At 40.5% G+C, this 24,697-nt stretch overlaps 1 protein-coding gene and 1 non-coding gene across 36 annotated transcripts in view; one reads left to right on the top strand and one right to left on the bottom strand.

Annotated features, from left to right (window-relative positions):
* Rnf111 (ring finger protein 111) overlaps positions 1-24,697 on the top strand; it is a 76,137-nt gene that overhangs the window by 13,599 nt on the left and 37,841 nt on the right. For all 35 annotated transcript variants that reach the window (XR_015626472.1, XR_015626471.1, XR_015626470.1 and 32 more), the window contains 1 exon segment: positions 22,380-23,266. Coding sequence is in view for 29 of the 35 variants with exons in the window: in XM_087561164.1 (XP_087417290.1) it covers positions 22,380-23,266 (887 nt within the window). In the remaining 6 variants the exon portion in view is untranslated.
* Positions 23,622-23,751, bottom strand: LOC148004235 (small nucleolar RNA SNORA20). The gene has a single exon (XR_015628313.1). It is a non-coding gene; the product is annotated as a small nucleolar RNA SNORA20 (small nucleolar RNA).

Raw genomic sequence — 24,697 nt, 5'->3', positions numbered from 1 at the left:
CTATGGGTGGTCAATACATATGTAATGAAAAAACTACTTTCCAAAGCAAAAGGTACTGTTTTTTGTTTTTGGGTCTCTGTTTTGTTTGTTTTTTTCTGAAACAGGGTTTCCTTGTGTAGCCTTGGCTGTCCTGGAACTCACTCTGTAGACCAGCCTGGCCTTGATCTGCTTCTGCCTCCACTTCCTTGTAGACCTGCATTATTTTTAGTTTTTATTTTTTTTTTCTAGTGCCCTGTCTGGTTTCATAGAAGATGGCTGTGTTCTCTACCTTCCTTTAACTTGTGGTGCTACACACGAACTGCTGAAGGGTGATGAGGGTGAAGGAGGGGGCTTAATGCTGAGATAAATGAGGAGAGTAGAGAACTTTCCAACAATGCCCTCTTCCAGCTAAGCTGCTGTGAAGTCTTAGGTCTTCTAGATCCTGGAGGCCTTTATCCAGTCTTCCAGATGTTGAAAAGCACCTATGATTCTAGAGAGATGGTTTAGCAGGAAGAACACTGGCTGGTCATCCAGAGGCCAGGTTTCAGTTCCCACATGTAAGCTCTCAGCTGTAACTCCAGTTCCAAGGGGATCTCACACTTTTGCACAGACATTCATGCAGGCAAAACACCAGTACACATGAAATAAGTTAATTTTTTAAAATCATTTCACTTTTTTTTTAAGATTTATTTATTATATATAAGTACACTGTAGCTGTCTTCAGACACACCAGAAGAGGGCATCAGATCCCATCACAGATGGTTGTGAGCCACCATGTGGTTGCTGAGACTTGAACTCAGGACCTCTGGAAGAGCAGTCAGTGCTCTTAACCTCTGAGCCATCTCTCCAGCCCATAAGTTAATTTTTTAAAAAGTACTTTATGAAGTCATCCCAATTTTGCTTTCCGAAAAGTAATTATTGTAGATAAATATCTGTTTTGAAGTAGAATTAATACCTTTGAAGAATGTAAATTGTCTATCATTATTTTCTTTTTCATTCTTTCAAGTAACTTTTCAATACATTTCCTTTTTCTTTTGATTCTTTTTTTTTTTTTTTTTTTTTGTTGTTGTTGTTGTTGTTGCCCTCTCACCCACCTCTAAGTCCTTTTCCCAAGGTCAGGCATCGGATAAAAGATAGCATCCTCTCACGTGCTTGAAGATAGTTCCTACTTGTTAAAAGGAACCATCCCCTTTTTCTCTGTTCAAAGGAATTTGTGGCTCTCCACTAACATATGACTGTGGTGCCTATTATCTGATCTCTAAACTTCCTCTGTTCCTGCTCACAAACTTTGGCCCTAGCTCACAGGATCCTTTCTCCCAGGTGCCTTGGCAGTTTAGGGTAAACTTTACCCCCTTTTACCAGAGTGGCTTTTTTTTTTTTTTTAAAGATTTATTTATTTAATGTATGTGAGTACACTGTCACTGTCTTCAGACACACCAGAAGAGGGCATCAGATCCCATTACAGATGGTTGTGAGCCACCATGTGGTTGCTGAAAATTGAACTCAGAACCTTAGGAAAAACAGTCAGTGCTCTTAATCACTGAGCCATCTCTCCAGCCCCCTATTTTTGGTTTCTTTACTGTACCCATTTTACTCATTTTGGAGACATCTTTCGACCATGAACTCATCAGGTAGCCCAGGCTGACCTTGATTTGTGTCTGTAGCCTCTCAAGTGGTGGGATTACAAGTATGCGCCATTGTAGCTTTTTCTGGTATAATTCTCCTTAAGGATTAGACCAGGGCTATTTGTTTCAAAGTGAGTGTCTGACATACTGCCTACATATGGCATTTGAATTACACCAACACACCTGTCTGCTAGACTAGAACATAGTAAGGTCACTTCTGTCTTATTTTTGTATTGAAGCACATTTAAGGTGTTCAGACAGTGTTTATTACAGTGACTTAACAGAACTGTATGTCTTAGAGTTAGAGAGTTCAGGATCAAGCAGTTGGCCATTTCTTTTGAGACCTGTCTCTTTCCATTTAGCCACCTACTTGCTGTATCTTCATATGGTCTTTCATATGGTCTTTTATTTGTATGTTTATAGCCATCCCCCATTTTCCTGAATTTCCTCTTAAAAAGACATTAGATTATGCTAGGAGCCATCCATATACTGAAGACTGTGAGTCAGGTGATGTGGCCCAAGCCTGTGATCCCAACACTAGGAGGCCGAGGCAAAAGGATTGCAAGGTCAAGGCTACATAGTTCCAGGCTATCTTTATCTACAAAAGATGTTTCAAAAACAACAAAAAGTCTCTCTGTGTCTGTCTGTCTATCTGTCTGTTTGTCTGTCTGTCTCTGTCTCTCTCTCTCTCTCTCACACACACACACACACACACAAGAACTAGTGACTTAATTTTCATATTTTATTCTCGGTGACTTACCTAGGTTGCTACCATTTTACAAATAATGTTTATATTTTCATATCACAAAACTAGATAAAATAGACACAGATATGCCTAAGCATACGTGTGTTGCTGTTTAGTAAATTTTTAATGTATTACTGCAGAATGTTAGCAAGGTGTGCTTATTTGCAAATTAATTACCTAATTAATATAAGGTAACATAGGCCATTCATTTTCCTACAGAATATCCAGTGAATTATGCAGAATCTGTTAGTAGAATCCCAATGGAATGACATAGTTAGGAATCATCTTTTCACATGGTGGTCCCAGCTCTAGACTCTCTTCCCTCTTGTGTAAAACTTTTGGAGCTATTTGTAAGGGAAACTCTGTTTCTAAATTGTCCCCTACCTTTTCTAGATCCTAGGGAAGTTTTGTAAATAATAACTTCTATTTCTAAACTGATTTTGCAATAACTTTACATTTACAAGACAACGGTAGTATAGTATTCCCTTATGTCCCTCACCCAGTTCCTACTCCTTGTTAACTTCCCACCAACTGCATGTATGTATCTACAAAGAGATGACATTGAAGCATCTCTATTAGCTGCATTCCAGGTATTTAAATGCAGTGTCTGGCTTCACAGTTGCTCTAGGTATTTTCTTGCACATTATGGCAATATTACACATTTGTTATGTGTTTAACAGACTGTGCTTCAGTTTGTTTTGTGGGATAGTTTTATTATGATTATGGGTTGGGAGAATGCCTCAGCTGTGATGTTCCCTTATCGTTTCATAGTAGCCACATGACCATTAGTGATGTTGGTGGTGAACAGGGAAGGAACTAGCTAGCATTTGCCTGTTTTTTCCTCATAATTGCCCTCTTATCCACTTGAGGATAGTGAAAGGGGCTGTTGTCTAACTTCTGTGAGAGGTTGTAAAAGCTGACTTCCTTCTGACAGGAAGATTTGCTCATTTCAGTATGGACTCATGAATATCTGTTATTAGTGGAAGTTAGAATCTAACTAACTTAGTTGCCAAATTGTTTCAGGTTTGTGCTGGGGAATTCTTTCACATGGGTTACAAAAAAAATTTTTTTAAAGTAGGATCTCATGTAGCCTATGAACTCAGTAGGTAAGCAAAGATGACTGAACTTTTGATCCTCCTACCTTCCCCAAGAACAAGGACTAAAGGATTGTGCCACCGCGCCCAGTTTATGTAATGCTGGATATTGTGCCTGGGGCTTCATGCATATTAGGTAAGCATGCCACAACTAGGTAGATCCTAGCACAAGGGTTGGTCTTTTTTCTTTTTTCTTTCTTTTTTTTCTTTTTTTTTTGGTTCTTTTTTTCGGAGCTGGGGACTGAACCCAGGGCCTTGCGCTTCCTAGGCAAGCACTCTACCACTGAGCTAAATCCCCAACCCCGTCTTTTTTCTTAAATGTACAAATAAATGTGCATGCAATGCCACGTGTGTGCATGTATACGCGCAGAGGCCAGAAAAGAGTATCTGATTCTCTGTGATGAGTTATCCATAGGTGCTGGGAACCGAATGTGAGTCCTCTAGAAGCTCTAGAGTTCTTTGGTTTTGGATCCTGGGGACAAGGACTGAGGTGCATATTTTATATGTCAAAGGCTTGACCTCAGGTTCTCCTGGCTGAGCTGCTCTTCACCTCAGACATTCTTCCCTTACTCTTCCTCCTTCCTCCCTATTTCCTCTTTCCATAGTGACTTCTTGGCCTCTGCCCTTGGGGCCAGTAAACATGCCTGAGAACAGCTTCCCAGTAATGCCTACATTACTGTAATCTAATCTGGTTTGAATTGGCTCATTTCACCCATAGAGAAGTAACTTATCACTCTAGCCCCTACTCAGTCATGTCCTGAGGCATCTCATTTCATTGCTCATTTTTGTAGATACTGGGTTCTACAGCTCCTTTCATTGGCTTTTCAGTTCTGAGTCCAGGAAACTTGGATCGGGATATTTGTATGTGCAGTGGAGGTGGCTTCAGGGACGTGCATTTGTATCGGTAGTCCTGAGTAGCATCAGTGTGTTGACTCTTCTGCTAAGTAGCCTTTTGTTTGTTCTGTGACATGGTTTTCCTGTGTAGCCCAGGGTGGCTTTGAACTCATTCTTTTTGCCACAGCCACCACAGTTCAAGAAGTTATTTTCTTTTCTCCCTTCCTCATCCCTCTCTCCCTTGTTTTCTTCCTTCCCTTCTCCCTCCCTCCTTTTTTTTTTTAATGTAGCTTTAGTTGGCTGGGATTTGCAAGTATAGATGAGGCTCGCCTTGAACTCAAAAGATCTGCTCGCCTCTGTCTCCTGAGTGCTGGGGTTGAAGGCATGCACCACTATACAACTTTAGCACCGGTTTAGGAAATAGCTTTTTTTCTTTGTTTATTTTTTGTTTCTTTTTGACAGGGTTTCTTTGTGTAGCCCCAGCTGCCCTTGAACTTGATTTATAGACCAGGCTGTCCTTGAACTCAGAGATCTGCCTGCCTCTACCTCTGGAGTACTGGTACTAAAGGTGTGTGCTACTCCTACTCCATTTAGGAAGTAGCTTTTTAAAAAGCACTGTGAAGATTTTTATTCTTAAACGCTAGAGGGCCTGCAGGATGTCTCAATGAGTGGAGGCCCTTGATAGCAAATCTGAGGACCTGTAAATCAGCATGGTGAAGAGCAAGGAGAGGTCTAATCTTCCTTTGACCTTCACACATGCATCTTGACATGTTTACACACACATATTAAATAAAATTTAATAAAAATGTAAGTAAAAGTTACTAGAAAACTTGAGGGAAGGAAAGCATGTTTGTGTCATGGGGAAGTATGGGAAAGTTCGGTTTTTTCATTTGTTTTTTTTTTGTTTTTGTTTTTTTCCTTTTTTTCGGAGCTGGGGACCGAACCCAGGGCCTTGTGCTTGCTAGGTAAGCGCTCTACCACTGAGCTAAATCCCCAACCCCCTTCATTTGTTTTTTTAAAGATTTGTTTATTAAATATGAATACACTGCTGCTGTCTTCCTTTGGAAGAACAGTCAGTGCTCTTAACCACTGAGCCATCTCTCCAGCCCTTCATTTTGTTCTTAGCTTTTAAAAACAAAAATTTTACCTTGGTGCCAAGGGTAATTGCCCTGGCTTGGGGAATAAAGTAGGTATGAGTTTTTTCTAAAGAATCATCTTTGTCATCAATAATAGTGATATAACTACTAATAATGTTATTTTGCTATAAATGATGTTAGTACAGGCTTTAATCAACTTCATTTTTCTTTTCAAATAGTGGAAGCTTCCTCCTGTCCTCTCCTGTCCTCTTTTCACCTCTCAGTAGGATCTAGAAAGCCTTTTTTCCTTTTAATTATAATGAGACTGATGGTGGTGTGTGTGTCTGTGTGTGTGTGTATGATTTGCATGTGTAGGGTACATGTAACGTGATGTATGTGTAGAGGTGAGAGGGCAACTTTGGAGTTAGTTTCTGAGCATCAAGCTTTAAGCCAGAGTTGAAGCCAGTGCCCTCACATCTGAATCAGCTTACCACCCCTTTCCTTCTAGTCAAAAACGTTCGTTAGACCTGACTTAGGGCTTAGGACAGATGAAGAGGCGTGGAACCTCTTTCATTGCTCTAGTTCTATTAATAGGAATCAGAACATTTGCCTGCTTCCTCTTAGACACTCAGACATCCAGAAAGTAAGTGGACTGGTTTTAGGAGAGTTCATTGTTCGCTCACGTGTTCACCTGTGCCAAACCTGGTGTGCAGTAGCAGCTGCAGTTTTAAGAAAGGTTTTGGCTCGAGCAGCAGTTTTTTCTTATAACAGTTAAAGGAAGAGCCAGTGGGTTTTATTAGAGATTTAGGTTTTCTTTTTAATTTTCTTATTTCTTGCCATTTTAAAATTCCATACCTAAGTTTTGCTAGTTTGTCTAGATTGTAAGATTTGTACCACTTAGGGACCAAACTGGGAACATAAATTGGGAACATAAATTTGCTAATTAACATTTTCCCAAAATAAGAGATAAAGAATAAAAATGAACAAGCTGTTATGACAGTATAGAAGCACCCACCCTTTTCTTTATGGCTGTGGCACCAGGAAGTGGGTGGAAAGATTATTAGTCACTCTTCGTGCTAACCCAGTGAAATAGCTAAAACTCTTCTTTGCCTGTTCATTGGAGAACTTACCTGGGTATCTTTCTTTGTAGCTTATTCCTTTTATTCCCATATTTGTTAGATTTCCCTAAATGATGTTAGGCAGTGTGATCCCTCATTCTTTGATAATTTGACTCCAGTTGGTTTTCTCCTACCAAAGACACAAAACCAGGAAAACTCCTCAGCATTTGAAGGTCCTACATCTTAGGACCTTAGACATGTTGTTAGACAGATCTGTTCTTTTCACCCTTCCTTCACAGTTTCACTTGGGTAGCATATTTGCAGGAAGCTGGGTGCCAGAGTTCCTATGTGCTGCATCCCCTGTGTTCCTCCAGAGCATGATGTGTGTTTTGGCTCCTTAAAGTCTGTAAATGTAATTTTTATTGGCCTGTATTAATAATTGTCCTTCTAGGCTCACTGCCTCAGTCTGTTAACCTAGGCCTAGTCCTGGAAGCGTCTAGCTTCCATGCAGTCTAACCTAGGCCTAGAACAATGTTTTCTGCCTCTGAGACTTAGTCTTAAGCTCACCCTTTCCCTAGTTCTTCCTGAGCTCTGCCTGGCTGGTTCGATTTAGCTGTTCAGGCTCAAACTCCTCTTCAGGCTCAAACTGCTCTTCAGGCTGACTGAATTTGACTTCTCTCAGCTCCTTCTGAACCGCCTTGCTTGCTTCAGACTAACTAGCAATCCATTCTAATCTCCTGGCGCCTTCTCCTTCTCTGGCTCATCTCTCTTGACCTGTGTCTAGCTTGTTCTCTCTTCAGCCTGTCTCTGTTAATCTCTTCCGGTAAAAATGCCTCTTTTTTTTATTTCTTCTCTCCACACCGCTCTCTTAAGTAGCTTCCCTTTCTTCTCCTGATAGGTGGGCATATCCTATTCTGTCAAATCTTTGTCTGCCACTAAATTAGACATCACATGGTGCTTCCTTCTTCAAACTAACTTTACCTTCATATTGGGGATTAAAGTGTGTGTGTGTGTGTGTGTGTGTGTGTGTGTGTGTGTGTGTGTGTGTGTGTGTACTAAGGGTGTCTCTGTACTCCAGCCAGAGGGATTAAAGGTATGTGCTAGGGGCCGAGCCACAACACAACTAAACACAAGTTTTTCAGTAAATAACACAATCTTGGGGTTCACAGTATGGTCAAGTATCCTGCAACAAAAGTCAGGTTCTGTTTGATAGTAAATTGTGAGCTTCCTAGAGTACTGGATCTTGCTTTTCTTTCTTTTTTTTTTTTTTTAAAAAGAATATCTTGTTTTGTTTTTCGTATTACCCACAGTTATCCACAGCTCCAGCACATGGTTATTTTGTAATTATCTGAATAACCAAGCACAGAAACATTTTCGTTTTTACTGTGGCTCACTGTAATTTTGCTTCACATTGCCTGTTTGAAAGAGTTTTCATCTCTAACAGACATTCACTGTGTCAGTGGGCTTGTTCTCTTTGCAGAGTTCTGAATGAGCAGATCTTGTCATCTGAGGTAGGGTTGGAAGTTTGAGGCCTTATATAGAGACCCTGTGTGAAACACAGTACTGTGTGTGTAAACCACAGTAAGTATACTTACTTGTATTCTGAGATCTTTATTGTAATTTAGAAAAAATGCAATACTTATTCATTTACATTATTGACAAAAAATGTAGTTCAAGATGTTAAATGTGTAGCTGGCTCAGCGGGGCTGGTGAGATGGCTCAGTGGCCAAGAGCACTGACTGCTCTGAGTTCAATTCCCAGCAACCACATGGTGGCTCACAACCATCTGTAATGGGATCCAATGCCCTCTTCTGTATGTCTGAAGAGAGCCACAGTGTACTCATACATAAAATGAATGAACAAATAAATAAATAATCTTTAAAAAAAAAAAAAGACCTAGGGGCTGGGGATTTAGCTCAGTGGTAGAGCGCTTACCTAGGAAGCGCAAGGCCCTGGGTTCGATCCCCAGCTCCGAAAAAAAGAACCAAAAAAAAAAAAAAAGACCTCAAGAAAGCTTGCTTAGCATGCCTTGAAGCCCCGGATTCAGTACCCAGTACTACCCATCACCCCACATGGGCTGACTTAAAACAGCAGTGTGGTTTAACTCTATGTTTTCTTTTTGTAGAGGTATCTTTCTGTATATTATGAAAACATTAAGATGAGCACAGTGGGGGTTGGGGATTTAGCTCAGTGGGTTCGGTCCCCAGCTCCAGGAAAAAAAAAAAAAATGAGCACAGTGGCTCAGACCTATATTCCCAGCATTCAGAAAACAAATAGCAACAATGGTAATGACTTATGAAATACCAGTTATCTTCAAGTTTGTTTTAATTACTTTAAAATAGAGTACTTTTAGCTTGCTGCCTCCCAGTCACCAAAGAAACCTGGAGGCAGCTTGCACTTCAGTTTTTTTAGGAGCTGAAAAATGAAGTAAGAAATCTCTGGTTTGTAAGTTTAAAGCTTTGACCATTAGCAGATGGGAAGTATGGAGACTGTTTGCCTTACATGTTGCTTTCTGAACTCATTCTTTTCCTGACTCAATGTTACTGAAGCCAGAGTTTGAGCTAGGCTTCTATGTCACTGAGCTAAATGCCTTAATTTTCAATTCATTTTTTCTTTGTTTGTTTTTTTTTGTTGTTGGTGGGTTGTTTTTTCTTTTCTTTTTTTTTTGGAGACAAAAGTGTTTCTCTGTATAGTCCTGACTATCCTGGAACTTATTCTGTAAACTAGGCTGACCTTGAACTCAGAAATTTAGTCTCTGAATCCTGGGTGGTAGGATTAAAAGTGTAAGATATCACCACCTGACTTTATTTTTCAATTCTTTTCTTACTGACTTTTTTTTTTAGCTAACACAATAATAATTATTGTACTTTTTTTTATTTTTTTACTAACTAGGAGTTCTACTCCTTGTTTACTCTAAGAATTTTCTCTCTCTCTCTCTTTTTTTTTTTTTTATTAACTTGAGTATTTCTTATATACATTTCGAGTGTTATTCCCTTTCCCGGTTTCCGGGCAAGCATCCCCCTCCCCCCTCCCCTTCCTTATGGGTGTTCCCCTCCCCATCCTCCCCCCATGCCGCCCTCCCCCCAACAGTCTAGTTCACTGGGGGTTCAGTCTTAGCAGGACCCAGGGCTTCCCCTTCCACTGGTGCTCTTAATAGGATATTCATTGCTACCTATGAGGTCAGAGTCCAGGGTCAGTCCATGCATAGTCTTTGGGTAGTGGCTTAGTCCCTGGAAGCTCTGGTTGGTTGGCCTTGTTGTACATATGGGGTCTCGAGCCCCTTCAAGCTCTTCCAGTTCTTTCTCTGATTCCTTCAACGGGGGACCTATTCTCAGTTCAGTGGTTTGCTGCTGGCATTCGCCTCTGTATTTGCTGTATTCTGGCTGTGTCTCTCAGGAGCGATCTACATCCGGCTCCTGTCGGCCTGCACTTCTTTGCTTCATCCATCTTGTCTAATTGGGTGGCTGTATATGTATGGGCCACATGTGGGGCAGGCTCTGAATGGGTGTCCCTTCAGTCTCTGTTTTAATCTTTGCCTCTCTCTTCCCTGCCAAGGGTATTCTTGTTCCCCTTTTAAAGAAGGAGTGAACCATTCACATTTTGATCATCCGTCTTGAGTTTCATGTGTTCTATGCATCTAGGGTAATTCAAGCATTTGGGCTAATAGCCACTTATCAATGAGTGCATACCATGTATGTCTTTCTGTGTTTGGGTTAGCTCACTCAGGATGATATTTTCCAGTTCCAACCATTTGCCTACAAATTTCATAAAGTCATTGTTTTTGATAGCTGAGTAATATTCCATTGTGTAGATGTACCACATTTTCTGTATCCATTCCTCTGTTGAAGGGCATCTGGGTTCTTTCCACATTTTCTGTATCCATTCCTCTGTTGAAGGGCATCTGGGTTCTTTCCAGCTTCTGGCTATTATAAATAAGGCTGCGATGAACATAGTGGAGCACGTGTCTTTTTTATATGTTGGGGCATCTTTTGGGTATATGCCCAAGAGAGGTATAGCTGGATCCTCAGGCAGTTCAATGTCCAATTTTCTGAGGAACCTCCAGACTGATTTCTAGAATGGTTATACCAGTCTGCAACCCCACCAACAATGGAGGAGTGTTCCTCTTTCTCCGCATCCTCGCCAGCATCTGCTGTCACCTGAGTTTTTGATCTTAGCCATTCTCACTGGTGTGAGGTGAAATCTCAGGGTTGTTTTGATTTGCATTTCCCTTATGACTAAAGATGTTGAACATTTCTTTAGGTGTTTCTCAGCCATTCGGCATTCCTCAGCTGTGAGTTCTTTGTTTAGCTCTGAACCCCATTTTTTAATAGGGTTATTTGTCTCCCTGCGGTCTAACTTCTTGAGTTCTTTGTATATTTTGGATATAAGGCCTCTATCTGTTGTAGGATTGGTGAAGATCTTTTCCCAATCTGTTGGTTGCCGTTTTGTCCTAACCACAGTGTCCTTTGCCTTACAGAAGCTTTGCAGTTTTATGAGATCCCATTTGTCGATTCTTGATCTTAGAGCATAAGCCATTGGTGTTTTGTTCAGGAAATTTTTTCCAGTGCCCATGTGTTCTAGATGCTTCCCTAGTTTTTCTTCTATTAGTTTGAGTGTGTCTGGTTTGATGTGGAGGTCCTTGATCCACTTGGACTTAAGCTTTGTACAGGGTGATAAGCATGGATCGATCTGCATTCTTCTACACATTGACCTCCAGTTGAACCAGCACCATTTGCTGAAAATGCTATCTTTTTTCCATTGGATGGTTTTGGCTCCTTTGTCAAAAATCAAGTGCCCATAGGTGTGTGGGTTCATTTCTGGGTCTTCAATTCTATTCCATTGTTCTATCTGTCTGTCTCTGTACCAATACCATGCAGTTTTTATCACTATTGCTCTGTAATACTGCTTGAGTTCAGGGATAGTGATTCCCCCTGAAGTCCTTTTATTATTGAGGATAGCTTTAGCTATCCTGGGTTTTTTGTTATTCCAGATGAATTTGCAAATTGTTCTGTCTAACTCTTTGAAGAATTGGATTGGTATTTTGATGGGGATTGCATTGAATCTGTAGATCGCTTTTGGTAAAATGGCCATTTTTACTATATTAATCCTGCCAATCCATGAGCATGGGAGATCTTTCCATCTTCTGAGGTCTTCTTCAATTTCTTTCCTCAGTGTCTTGAAGTTCTTATTGTACAGATCTTTTACTTGCTTGGTTAAAGTCACACTGAGGTACTTTATATTATTTGGGTCTATTATGAAGGGTGTCGTTTCCCTAATTTCTTTCTCGGCTTGTTTCTCTTTTGTGTAGAGGAAGGCTACTGATTTATTTGAGTTAATTTTATACCCAGCCACTTCGTTGAAGTTATTTATCAGCTTTAGTAGTTCTCTGGTGGAACTTTTGGGATCACTTAAATATACTATCATATCATCTGCAAATAGTGATATTTTGACTTCTTCTTTTCCGATCTGTATCCCCTTGACCTCCTTTTGTTGTCTGATTGCTCTGGCTAGAACTTCAAGGACTATATTGAATAAGTAGGGAGAGAGTGGGCAGCCTTGTCTAGTCCCTGATTTTAGTGGGATTGCTTCAAGTTTCTCTCCATTTAGTTTAATGTTAGCAACTGGTTTGCTGTATATGGCTTTTACTATGTTTAGGTATGGGCCTTGAATTCCTATTCTTTCCAGGACTTTTATCATGAAGGGGTGTTGAATTTTGTCAAATGCTTTCTCAGCATCTAATGAAATGATCATGTGGTTTTGCTCTTTCAGTTTGTTTATATAATGGATCACGTTGATGGTTTTCCGTATATTAAACCATCCCTGAATGCCTGGGATGAAGCCTACTTGATCATGGTGGATGATTGTTTTGATGTGCTCTTGGATTCGGTTTGCCAGAATTTTATTGAGTATTTTTGCGTCGATATTCATAAGGGAAATTGGTCTGAAGTTCTCTTTCTTTGTTGGGTCTTTGTGTGGTTTAGGTATAAGAGTAATTGTGGCTTCGTAGAAGGAATTCGGTAGTGCTCCATCTGTTTCAATTTTGTGGAATAGTTTGGATAATATTGGTATGAGGTCTTCTATGAAGGTTTGATAGAATTCTGCACTAAACCCGTCTGGACCTGGGCTCTTTTTGGTTGGGAGACCTTTAATGACTGCTTCTATTTCCTTAGGAGTTATGGGGTTGTTTAACTGGTTTATCTGTTCCTGATTTAACTTCGGTACCTGGTATCTGTCTAGGAAATTGTCCATTTCCTGTAGATTTTCAAGTTTTGTTGAATATAGGCTTTTATAGTAAGATCTGATGATTTTTTGAATTTCCTCTGAATCTGTAGTTATGTCTTCCTTTTCATTTCTGATTTTGTTAATTTGGACACACTCTCTGTGTCCTCTCGTTAGTCTGGCTAAGGATTTGTCTATCTTGTTGATTTTCTCAAAGAACCAACTTTTGGTTCTGTTGATTCTTTCTATGGTCCTTTTTGTTTCTACTTGGTTGATTTCAGCTCTGAGTTTGATTATTTCCTGCCTTCTACTCCTCCTGGGTGTATTTGCTTCTTTTTGTTCTAGAGCTTTTAGGTGTGCTGTCAAGCTGCTGACATATGCTCTTTCCTGTTTCTTTCTGCAGGCACTCAGCGCTATGAGTTTTCCTCTTAGCATAGCTTTCATTGTGTCCCATAAGTTTGGGTATGTTGTATCTTCATTTTCATTAAATTCTAAAAAGTTTTTAATTTCTTTATTTCTTCCTTGACCAGGTTATCATTGAGTAGAGCATTGTTCAATTTCCACGTATATGTGGGCATTCTTCCCTTATTGTTATTGAAGACCAGTTTTAGGCTGTGGTGGTCCGATAGCACACATGGGATTATTTCTATCTTTCTGTACCTATTGAGGCCCGTTTTTCGACCAATTATATGGTCAATTTTGGAGAAAGTACCATGAGGAGCTGAGAAGAAGGTATATCCTTTGCTTTAGGATAGAATGTTCTATAAATATCTGTTAAGTCCATTTGGCTCATGACTTCTCTTAGTCTGTCTACGTCTCTGTTTAATTTCTGTTTCCATGATCTGTTCATTGATGAGAGTGGGGTGTTGAAATCTCCTACTATTATTGTATGAGGTGCAATGTGTGTTTTGAGCTCTAGTAAGGTTTCTTTTACGTATGTAGGTGCCCTTGTATTTCGGGCATAGATATTTAGGATTGAGAGTTCATCTTGGTGGATTTTTCCTTTGATGAATATGAAGTGTCCTTCCTTATCTTTTTTGATGACTTTTAGTTGAAAATGATTTTATTTGATATTAGAATGGCTACTCCAGCTTGCTTCTTCTGACCATTTGCTTGGAAAGTTGTTTTCCAGCCTTTCACTCTGAGGTAGTGTCTGTCTTTGTCTCTGAGGTGTGTTTCCTGTAGGCAGCAGAATGCAGGGTCCTCATTGCGTATCCAGCTTGTTAATCTATGTCTTTTTATTGGGGAGTTGAGGCCATTGATGTTGAGAGATATTAAGGAATAGTGATTATTGCTTCCTGTTATATTCATATTTGGATGTGAGGTTATGTTTGTGTGCTTTTCTTCTCTTTGTTTTGTTGCCAAGACGATTAGTTTCTTGCTTATTCTAGGGTATAGCTTGCCTCCTTATGTTGGGCTTTACCATTTATTATCCTTTGTAGTGCTGGATTTGTAGAAAGATATTGTGTAAATTTGGTTTTGTCATGGAATATCTTGGTTTCTCCATCTATGTTAATTGAGAGTTTTGCAGGATACAGTAACCTGGGCTGGCATTTGTGTTCTCTTAGGGTCTGCATGACATCAGTCCAGGATCTTCTGGCCTTCATAGTTTCTGGCGAAAAGTCTGGTGTGATTCTGATAGGTCTGCCTTTATATGTTACTTGACCTTTTTCCTTACTGCTTTTAATATTCTTTCTTTATTTTGTGCGTTTGGTGTTTTGACTATTATGTGACGGGAGGTGTTTCTTTTCTGGTCCAATCTATTTGGAGTTCTGTAGGCTTCTTGTATGCCTATGGGTATCTCTCTTTTTAGGTTAGGGAAGTTTTCTTCTATGATTTTGTTGAAGATATTTGCTGGTCCTTTGAGCTGGGAGTCTTCACTCTCCTATACCTGTTATCCTTAGGTTTGATCTTCTCATTGAGTCCTGGATTTCCTGTATGTTTTGGACCAGTAGCTTTTTCCGCTTTACATTATCTTTGACAGTTGAGTCGATGATTTCTATGGAATCTTCTGCTCCTGAGATTCTCTCATCCATCTCTTGTATTGTGTTGGTGAAGCTTGTATCTACAGCTCCTTGTCTCTTCTTTTGGTTTTCTCTATCCAGGGTTGTTTCCATGTGTTCTTTCTCTTTTTTTTTTTTTGGTTCTTTTTTTGGGAGCTGGGGACCGAACCCAGGGCCTTGCGCTTCCTAGGTAAGCGCTCTACCACTGAGCTAAATCCCCAGCCCCCCATGTGTTCTTTCTTGATTGCTTCTATTTCCATTTTTAATTCCTTCAACTGTTTGATTGTGTTTTCCTGGAATTCTTTCAGGCATTTTTGTGATTCCTCTCTGTAGGCTTCTACTTGTTTATTAATGTTTTCCTGTGTTTCCCTAAGGGAGTTCTTCACGTCTTTCTTGAAGTCCTCCAGCATCATGATCAAATATGATTTTAAAACTAGATCTTGCTTTTCTGGTGTGTTTGGATATTCCATGTTTGTTTTGATGGGAGAATTGGGCTCCGATGGTGCCATGTAGTCTTGGTTTCTGTTGCTTGGGTTCCTGCGCTTGCCTCTCGCCATCAGATTATCTCTAGTGTTACTTTGTTCTGCTATTTCTGACAGTGGCTAGACTGTCCTATAAGCCTGTGTGTCAGGAGTGCTGTAGACCTGTTTTCCTGTTTTCTTTCAGCCAGTTATGGGGACAGAGTGTTCTGCTTTCGGGCGTTTAGTTTTTCCTCTCTACAGGTCTTCAGCTGTTCCTGTGGGTCTGTGTCTTGAGTTCACCAGGCAGGTCACTTGCAGCAGAAAAGTTGGTCTTACCTGTGGTCCCGAGGCTCAAGTTCGCTCGCGGGGTGCTGCCCACGAGCTCTCTGCGGCGGCAGCAACCAAGAAGTTCTGCGCCGCCGTTTCCGGGAGCTTCAGTGCACCAGGGTTCCAGATGGCGTTTGGTGTTTTCCTCTGGAATCAGTAATGTGTGCAGAGTGCAGTCTCTTCTGGTTTCCCAGGCGTGTCTGCCTCTCTGAAGGTTTAGCTCTCCCTCCCACAGGATTTGGGTGCAGAGAACTCTGTACTTTTAATATACTGGGTTTATGAGATGAATTTTAATGATTTTTCTATTAATTAACATATCTATAAATCCGGACACTGGACTAGTGTTAATACTGAGATTACAGCATATGTGTTATGCAAGTTTCCTCTAGGATAGAAATATTCTATCTTACCTTGCAGGGGAACTCCTTAGTCAGGAAAGTAAATAACTTATTATATATCCAGGCAGTCCCTGAAACTGTCTAAATTCACTAGACTTCTCCCTGTCAGAGTAAATAATAAAAGTAAGAGTCCTCACACAAATTGAGTAGCAAAGATAACTTTCAGAGGAGAAAGGCTTCAAAGAAGACTCTGAGATCAGACCAGCTGCCTGCAAGCAGTTGAGACCAGGGTCCAGCTTGGAAAGGACACTCAACCAGTTGAACTGCCTGCAGGCTGTGCCATGGGTTCAAGTTTCCCAGCTTTTGTGAGCTGTCAGTCATGCTGGGTGGGCCTGGGCAATGAGCCATTTCTGCTCCTGTAAGCAACTTCTCTCATAGTCCTGAAAGAAACTCCAGTGAAACTCATTGGTTCACCAAGTTGAACTTCGGTAGTATCTAAACTTTGGTCTTTCGTGGGATCCCTGTCTAGGGTGAGTAGATGTCTGTGCTTTCTCTCCAGGAAAAGTTTTGTTACACAACAGTAGTATACTCTGGTATCACATTCAGTTTCCCTTTAGGTTTTGTGTATAAATACATGGTAGACAGATTATATAGGCTCTGTGCCTCTCTTATTAATTTTGCTACTTTGGTACTAAGTATTTTACTTGGGTAGGTTGTTACGTATTTTCTGACTAGCTGTTTGTATAAGGGATAGTCAGTGATTGATTTTATCTGTCAGTTCCTTGCAAATAAAGTTACCTAGGTTTTCATTTTCTCTTCCTTCTCATTCGAAGGATCATTTGAGGGAAGTCTTAATTAGGGTTTTACTGTGGTGAACAGAAACCATGACCAAGACAACTTTTACAAGGATGACATTTAATTGGGGCTGGCTTATAGGTTCAGAGGTTCATTCTGTGGCAGGAGCATGACAACATCCAGACAGATGTGGGGCTGGAGGAGCTGAGAGTTCCTTCCACCTCTTGTTCTGGAGGCAGCTAGCAGAAGACTGGCTTCTAGGCAGCTAGGACAGGGGTCTTAAATTCCATGCCCACAGTGACACACCCACTCCAACAAGGCTACACCTCCTAATAGTGCCACCCCTTGGGCCAGGCATAACAAACCATCACAAAGGATAAGACTGATATTTTCAGAATAATACTGTATACCAGTAAATAGTCTTTCTTTTCCTTGTTAGGTATTTCACCATTAACCATCTTCCCACCCTTGCTCCTTCCATCAGTCTGTCTCTGTCTCTTATTACAAAGGACATACAGAATGGACTTGTGAGCAGAATCTAGCCAGTCCTCTCAGATCCTCAGAAGCTTGAAAGTTTTACAAATTACATTTTTTGACAACTTCATGCAGGTATTATAATATATTTTGATTACTTTGACTTTTCACCCTTTCTTACCTTGCTCCCACTCCATCAATCTCTTCTCCCAGTCCCCTTGCTAGACTCATGTTTTGTTTTCTTGTTTTGTGACCCATTGAGTTTTAAGTAGGGCCATCTGTGCATTGTGGATATGGAGCTATCCATTGGAGCTGGGTGGTTCATCACTGGGCACACAGCTAAAGACAGTGCCTGCCCCTTCCCCAGAATTCATCAATAGCCAATATTTAGCAGATAGTGAGAGTGCCATCAGCCCTTCTCTAATCCATGACATTTCTATTGAGAGGCCCAGTCTTAAGCCTGGCTCTGTGCAGGCCACAGTAGTTAAATGGTGATGAGTACAGGGTTTGTGTCTTACCCTGCAGATGCCATCTCATAGCCCTTCTCCATGGTTTCTGGTGTTTACATTTTTTTTGTCTTCTCCTTTTACAGTGTTCTCTAAACTTTAGAGGGGGTGGTATATGTTTGGAACTTGAACATATATGTAACTGTTATTTAACTGGACACTTTGAAAAGGCACAATTCTATGCATTCTCTTTTGTTTACTGCAAAGAGAAGCTTCTCTGATTAAGACTGAAAGCAGCATTCATCCATTGCTATAAACATAAATATTTAGAAGGGAGGTTGGTACCATGTCAGTTTAGCTAAACGATTAGTTTAATTCCCACTTAAGGCCTGTAACTTCCTCAGAGCCATGGGTTTTTGATTGGGTTTATAGTCCCAGGCGTGAATCCTCCCCTCGCATACAATCATCAAGTGGTTGATTAGCCCCATAAAAGTAAACTGCCATACTACTATTGCAGCAGTGGACACACCTTGGCTGGCAGGTTGGGCATATAGTTTGTACGGTTCACAGCTGGGTAGGACAGAGATGCCTTTTCTCCTCTCACAATGTACATGGCACCTTCTGATACCCTGTGAACATGTGAGCAGGGGGGAAACTTAGAGCTCAGTTCCAGCTTGATCTGTCTTGCAACAAAGGTATGTGGTGTCTTCAGCAGTAGAATCTTATCATGTAGTATTATTGGTAGGCAGTCGGAAACTTGAAATCTTAAAGAAAATAAAAAGTGGCCTTTGTACAGACTTTCTAAAGATGTGGTTATTTATTTATAGAATATTTGTTTTTAATTGCAAAGTAGCATACGGCTACAGGTAACAATTTGAGACACTTCTAAAAAAAAAAAAAGGAAGCCCTCTCGCATAATCTAATTCTTAAATCATTCACAGTCTTAGGCAACCACCATTCTAATTTTTATGTCTAAAGATTTGACATTTAAGAAGTTTTAACTGCATAGTCTTCACAACTTTTAAAAAACTAGGTTTAATTTTTTTATGCATATGAATACTTTGTATTTGTATATATGTACCATATATGTGCCTGGTGCCTGTAAAGCCAACTGGAAATTACAGATGCTTGTGATCTGCCCTGTATATGTTTCAAACTGAACCCTGGTCCTCTGTAAGAGCAGCAAGTGGTCTTAACTGCTCAGCCATCTCTCCAGCCCTAACTGTATACTCTTATGATTGGTTAGCATGATGTTCATTTGTGTGTAGCTTAGAGCAACTTAATTTCTTTTGATTGCTCAGTTATAACACCATTGCATGGGTTTGTTCAATCAGCAGCTGATTCTATATTGGTTTTGGTACTGGGGAATGAACATATCCTTGAATGTGTTCTGCCCCTGAGCTATTCCACATGCCCTAGACTTAATCTTTTGAGGAAGTGCTAGGCTACTTCTCAGTCTGGCCACATCATTTTACATTCCCATCAGTAACATATTATGATTCTCCTTCTGTCTCGTCTTTTCTTTTTGAGACAGGGTCTTCCCATGTATCCCTGGCTGGCCTGGAACTTGCTTTGTAAACCAAACTAGCCTCAAACTCTCAGAGATATGCCTGTCTCTGCCTTCAAGTGCTTGGATTCAAGGTTTGGGCCACTATACATGACTGGTTCCAGTTTCTTCCATCTTTTTCAACCTTGATTTGTATCTGTTACTAAAACCAGTGTCAAATACCTCCTTCCCTCATGTTAATACCAACCTGTGTGCCTCATCCTTTTGAACTATTCTTTCTTGCCCTTAGTTGTGATCATCTTGGTCTGACTAGCTGCCTCTTGTGAATCTGTTGTTTGCTATGCCCTTGTGTTTGCTCACAGTGCTATACTCTAGGTAGGATTTAATAATGATTGAGCTTGGAAACATTATTGCTTGACCTTGTAATAATCATGCAAAGAAAGGGTTGAATGGCTTTTTCTAGGGATAGGACATTGCAGTTTTTACTTTTATGCAATAATAGGGCTGTGAAGTAAAGCACAAGACCTATTATGCCTTTTGGTAACTTGTTTGCGGAGAGGGAAGAAAACCCTTGATATCAATTACCTGTTTTGTTTTTTAGAAATGATTTAAAAATGTCTGTTAAGTGTGAAACACTTCTATCATTTTGGAGGTTAGGATAGTGATTCCAACTATTGTTGGATGGAGGTGATGAGCACTAGTGATGTTTCTTCTGGGTACTAGTTGCACAATAGCTCACCAAGCTGGGTATGTACATAATAAAAGCTGATGTTGAAAATAAGGTAAATCCAGGTGTGGCATACATCTGTAGTCATGCCTACTTGAAGCTGAGGGAGGAGATGCCCCTGATTCTGGCAGTTTGAGACAGTCTTAGTAAGGTACTGAGACTGTCTTAAAAACATACACCACATTTACCCCTGCTTAGCGTCTTCTACTTTAGTGCAGTGCTCCACTTGTCAGGCTAACTACCTTTCTAGTGACTGCTCCATTTTGAGTGAAGTTCACAATTTTACATCATCATCCTTCTATGTACAGAGCTACACTGTGAGTCAGCGAGATGGCTAAGCAGGTGAAAGGTACTTTATATTCAGGTCTGACTGTTGGAATTGGCTTTCTCAAGAGAACCAACTCCACAGAGTTGTCTTGTGCCCTTCACATAAACACCATAGGACAAGTGCCATACACATCATGCATACAAAAATAATAAAATTTAAAAGGTTACATTACTATTGCTGTAAATTAAGCTCTTTTGGTCAGCAGCTCAGTTTCAGAAGTGAGATGATTTAAGCACATTTAGATCAGATTTTATTTTCTGCTGTGTTACTGATTTAACAGTGATCTTTAGCAACTTAGTTCTTACGCTGGGCTTTCAGTACTGACACTAAATGTATTAGCTGTGTCAAGCTTCTCTTAGAATTAGGTTCTTGTTAGAAAAAGAATGGAGTCATAGAAAGAATCTATATTTCTATTAGTTTTTAATGTAAAAACCATCTAAATGTACAGAAAGTATTATTAAACAGTTTTAACATGATGAATCAAAGGGAAGACATGAACTTTTCTGAGGAGAAGTGAACAAATGTCTCTTTATTCCAACTGGGTATCAGTGATAGAAACAACCAATTCAGCCATGGCTTGGTGAGCCAGTGAACGTAGCTGGGGTTTCTTGGGAGGAGTTGACTGCACTGCAGGAGCAGTCTGTCTTCCAACAACAGCTACTGGGGAAGGATGTGTGGCCTTAGAAGCTTGCCTCTGCCCCCAGCAGATGTTAGTAGTCTGCAAATCCTGGGGTGGGGTGGGCTGGGGTGACTTACTGCCTGTGCCTCAGCAGTAGTTAACTGTAAACCCTTGGGAAGAGGGAGGCCTCATGAGCCCTTTTCTTTGAGGGAAAGTTGATGGCCCAATCTTGTACAAGTCTCCTGGCACTCAGATTTGCTGAGAGTTTAAGAGGGCAATGACTGTATTACACCCTGAAGGCAATATTCCACAAAACAAGGCAACAAGCTAGTCCTTAATTTTTTTTTAAGGGTTTGGGGTAGGGCTGTGGAGGGTCTCTTGGGACAGCGTCTGTTGTGACTGGCTTTGCATTCATTGCAGCACTTTTGCTTCAGCCTCCAAAGTGTGCGATTACACCTGGTTTCCGGTTATTTTATCCTTTCCTTAGAACTTAATTACATCATATTTTAAAGTTTTTACTTGCTATGTGAATTACATACAAGATGGCTCTTGTTCTGACATTTTTGTTCATGTATGTAATGTATTTTAATCATATTCACCTGTTTCCCTCACTTGTGTCTCTTCCACTCTCACTGATTCCTTTCTTCTTCCCAGGTATTTCCTCTTTTGCTTTCACATCTTTGGTGCTGGTGATGGTGAGCTAGAGCTTCGTTAGGGAAGCTAACAGGAACATGAGTAAGGGATTATTTGCAGGAGTATGGCCAGCTTATCAGTGGCTACACTAGAGAAGAGAATGCCTCCCCTCCTCTAGCATCTGGTGACTCCTCAGGAGGAGTGTAGCCCCTAAGTTTAGTTTAAATGATACATAAAAACCTAAACATTGTAGATGTTTTTCAGTACCATGTGATGTTTTGATGTGTACATAGTGATGTTCAGTCAGGTTACCATGCTTCTACAGACATCCTTCTCTAGGATATAATTTTCAAAATCTTCTCTAGCCATTTGAAACACAAAGTCTAGTATCATCAGGAATCACTTTTATTGCACACTATCACCAGAATTTGTTAGTCACATCAAGCTGTAACTAATACCTATTGACTAGCCTACCCCACCCTCTCCAGCCTCTGGTAACCTTAATTCTGCTCTCAGCTTCTGTGAGATTCAGTTTAGTTGATCCCATATGTGAATAAGGTCATGTGAAGGTTCTTTTCCAACTGATTTATTTCACCCAGGGTAATGACTCATAATTTCATCTAGATCATTACAGATGAAAGGATTGTATTCTTTTTCTATGGGTGAATGGCATTCCATTGTATATCTACTTTAGCAAACTGGCTTCCTTTGACTGTACCCAGAGGTGGGACTGTTGGGACAGGTGGCAACCTTTTGAAACCTAATTCTCTTCCCTAGTTTAATGAAGGAAGCTTTAAAGGAAGTGTTTGATTTTGACCAAATATGCTATATTGTCAAAGTTAGCAGGAATGTTGCAAGGCCCATTTGGTTATTAGAAGTTGTCAAAAATTGTGTACTAGTTAGCTGTGTCTGTGGGTAGCTAGAAGCAGAGATACTAAAAGAGTTCACGAGAACAATCAAGTGGCTATCTCTGCTTAGTCAGACTATGTCCTCAAGTGGAAGGATAGTTGCATTATGGCTGCTGAAAACTTTAGTTGGTTGGGTAGCATAGATGTACTTAGTTCTTTAAATGCCTGGCTTGTGTCTCCTAGGCCTTCCCTAAAGTTTCCCATGACTCAATGGACTCCTGAATATAACGAGCTCTACACCCTGAAAGTGGCTATGAAGAGTGGGACTCCTCCTGATGCGCCCACTACACAGGAGAGTCTGAAGGCGGTTCTTCTGCACCCACAGCCCCTAGGGGCCACTAAGAGCTTCCCTGCAGAAGTGGAGATGATCAATAGCAAAGTGGGGAATGAATTCTCTCATCTGTGTGATGATTCCCAAAAACAAGAAAAGGATATGAATGACAACCAGCAAGAACAAGAAAAAAGTGGTGTTGTGAGAAAAAAGCGCAAAAGCCAGCAGGCTGGCCCCTCATATGTGCAGAATTGTGTCAAAGAAAATCAGGAGATCCTCGGGTTGAGGCAACACCTAGCGACACCAAGTGATGAAGATGACGACTCTTCCTTCAGCGAGTGTCTGTCTTCTCCCTCATCTAGTCTCCATTTTGGGGACTCTGATACTGTGACTTCAGATGAGGATAAAGAAGTCTCAGTGAGACATTCCCAGCCTATTCTGAGTGCTAAAAGCAGAAGTCACAATGCAAGGTCCCACAAGTGGCCTCGAACTGAGGCAGAGCCTGTGCCAGGTTTGTTGATGAAAAGACCTTGTTTTCATGGCAGTGCAGTGAGGAGAGTCCCATGTAGAAAGAGGCCAGTGAAGAGCAGCTCCTCACAGAGGACACAGAAGCAGAAGGAGAGGCTGCTAGTGCAGAGGAAGAAGCTGGCTCAGAGGAAGTACGCTCTTCTCGCCAGCTCCAGTACCTCCAGTGAGAATGACCTCAGCAGTGATTCCTCTTCCAGTTCCTCCACAGATGGAGAAGAGGACCTGTGTGCATCTGCCAGTGAGAACCCCAGCAACCCCGCTGCTCCCTCAGGTGAGAAGGCTGAAGTGCAGGTATATAATGCCACTGTGCCTGTACCCAGTTCTTAAGCAAGTTCTCTTAGCTTTTATTCTTTTATTTTTGAAGCTATTAGCATTTTTTGATAAGATTTATTTATTTATTATATATGAGTACACTGTAACTGTCTTCAGACATACCAGGAGAGGCAATCAGATCTCATTACAGAGGGTTGTGAACCACCATGTGTTTGCTGGGATTTGAACTCAGGACCTTTGGAAGAGCAGTCAGAGCTCTTAACCACTGAGCCATCTCTCCAGCCCAGCTATTAGCATTTTTAATTAGTGTAAACACCATTGATTAAATCCCCCTCATAGGACATTCACACATAAGGTACCAAGAACAGTGTCTAGACAGACAAAACACACTCCATCTCCATGTATAATGGCCCAATATTGTTTTATTCCATGTGTATAACCACTCTTATCACTGACAGACAAGAGCAACAGATTAATGGGAAACTCTCAACTTTTATTGTTTAACAGTGTAATCAACTGTGTCAAACCGTGACTGCCTCCAGATACTGAAAGAATTTCTATTGACAAAAATTAAGCCATTTGATTTTCTATGTGTATGTAAATTGGTTTTGTAAGCAACAATTATAACTAAATGACAATAATGGTGGTGACAGTTATGATGATGATGAGTATAAGACAGAATCTCATGATGCAGCCCTGGCTGTCCTGGAACTCACTATGTAGACCAGGCTGGCCTTGAACTCAGAGAGCCATTTGCTTCTGCTTCCAGAGTATGTCACAATGTCTGGAACATAACTAGAATAACTTTTAAATGACTTGACTTGTAGCCAGTTTTTTCTTTTAGTACTTTTTCACTTTAGTGGTTATTTTAACAGATAACTCTATAATTTTTCCCATGTTTAATCCTATTAAGAACATTTATAATCACAGTAATGTCTGCTTAATCTTACTTTTCTTTTACTTTCCTCTTGCTTTTTTTTTTTTTTGGGAGACAGTCTCCTTGTTGTAGCTGGCCTTGAACTCTTGATCTTTGTGTTTAGCTTCTCAGTGATGGGATTACAAGCATGTATTTTGTCACCACAATCAATTTATCTTCCTTTTTATTGCTAAAAAAATTAAGTTTAAGTCAGTAAATTGTTTCTTTGGAATGCACACCTGTAATCCCAGTGCTTGGGAGGCTGAGGTAGGTGAATCTCTGTGAGTTCCAGAGCAGCCTAGACTGCACAGTGTGATCCTGACTCAAAGAATAAAACAAAAATAAATGGAAATGTTTTAGTGGTTTTGCTGTTTGGTGTTGCATATTAGGGCTTGCAACCATATCCTTCACATGTTCTAAGTAAACATGTACCTAAGGTGATAGGGCTCACATTAATCCTAATGGTACTTGTGGAGTGCATGATCATTTGTCCTTGTGTCATGGGTTTTCTTA

The sequence above is a fragment of the Rattus norvegicus genome, chromosome 8 (genome assembly GCF_021556685.1).
Source record: "Rattus norvegicus strain SHRSP/BbbUtx chromosome 8, alternate assembly SHRSP_T2T, whole genome shotgun sequence".
NCBI lineage: Eukaryota > Metazoa > Chordata > Mammalia > Rodentia > Muridae > Rattus > Rattus norvegicus.
This window is presented reverse-complemented; position numbering and strand designations above follow the sequence as displayed.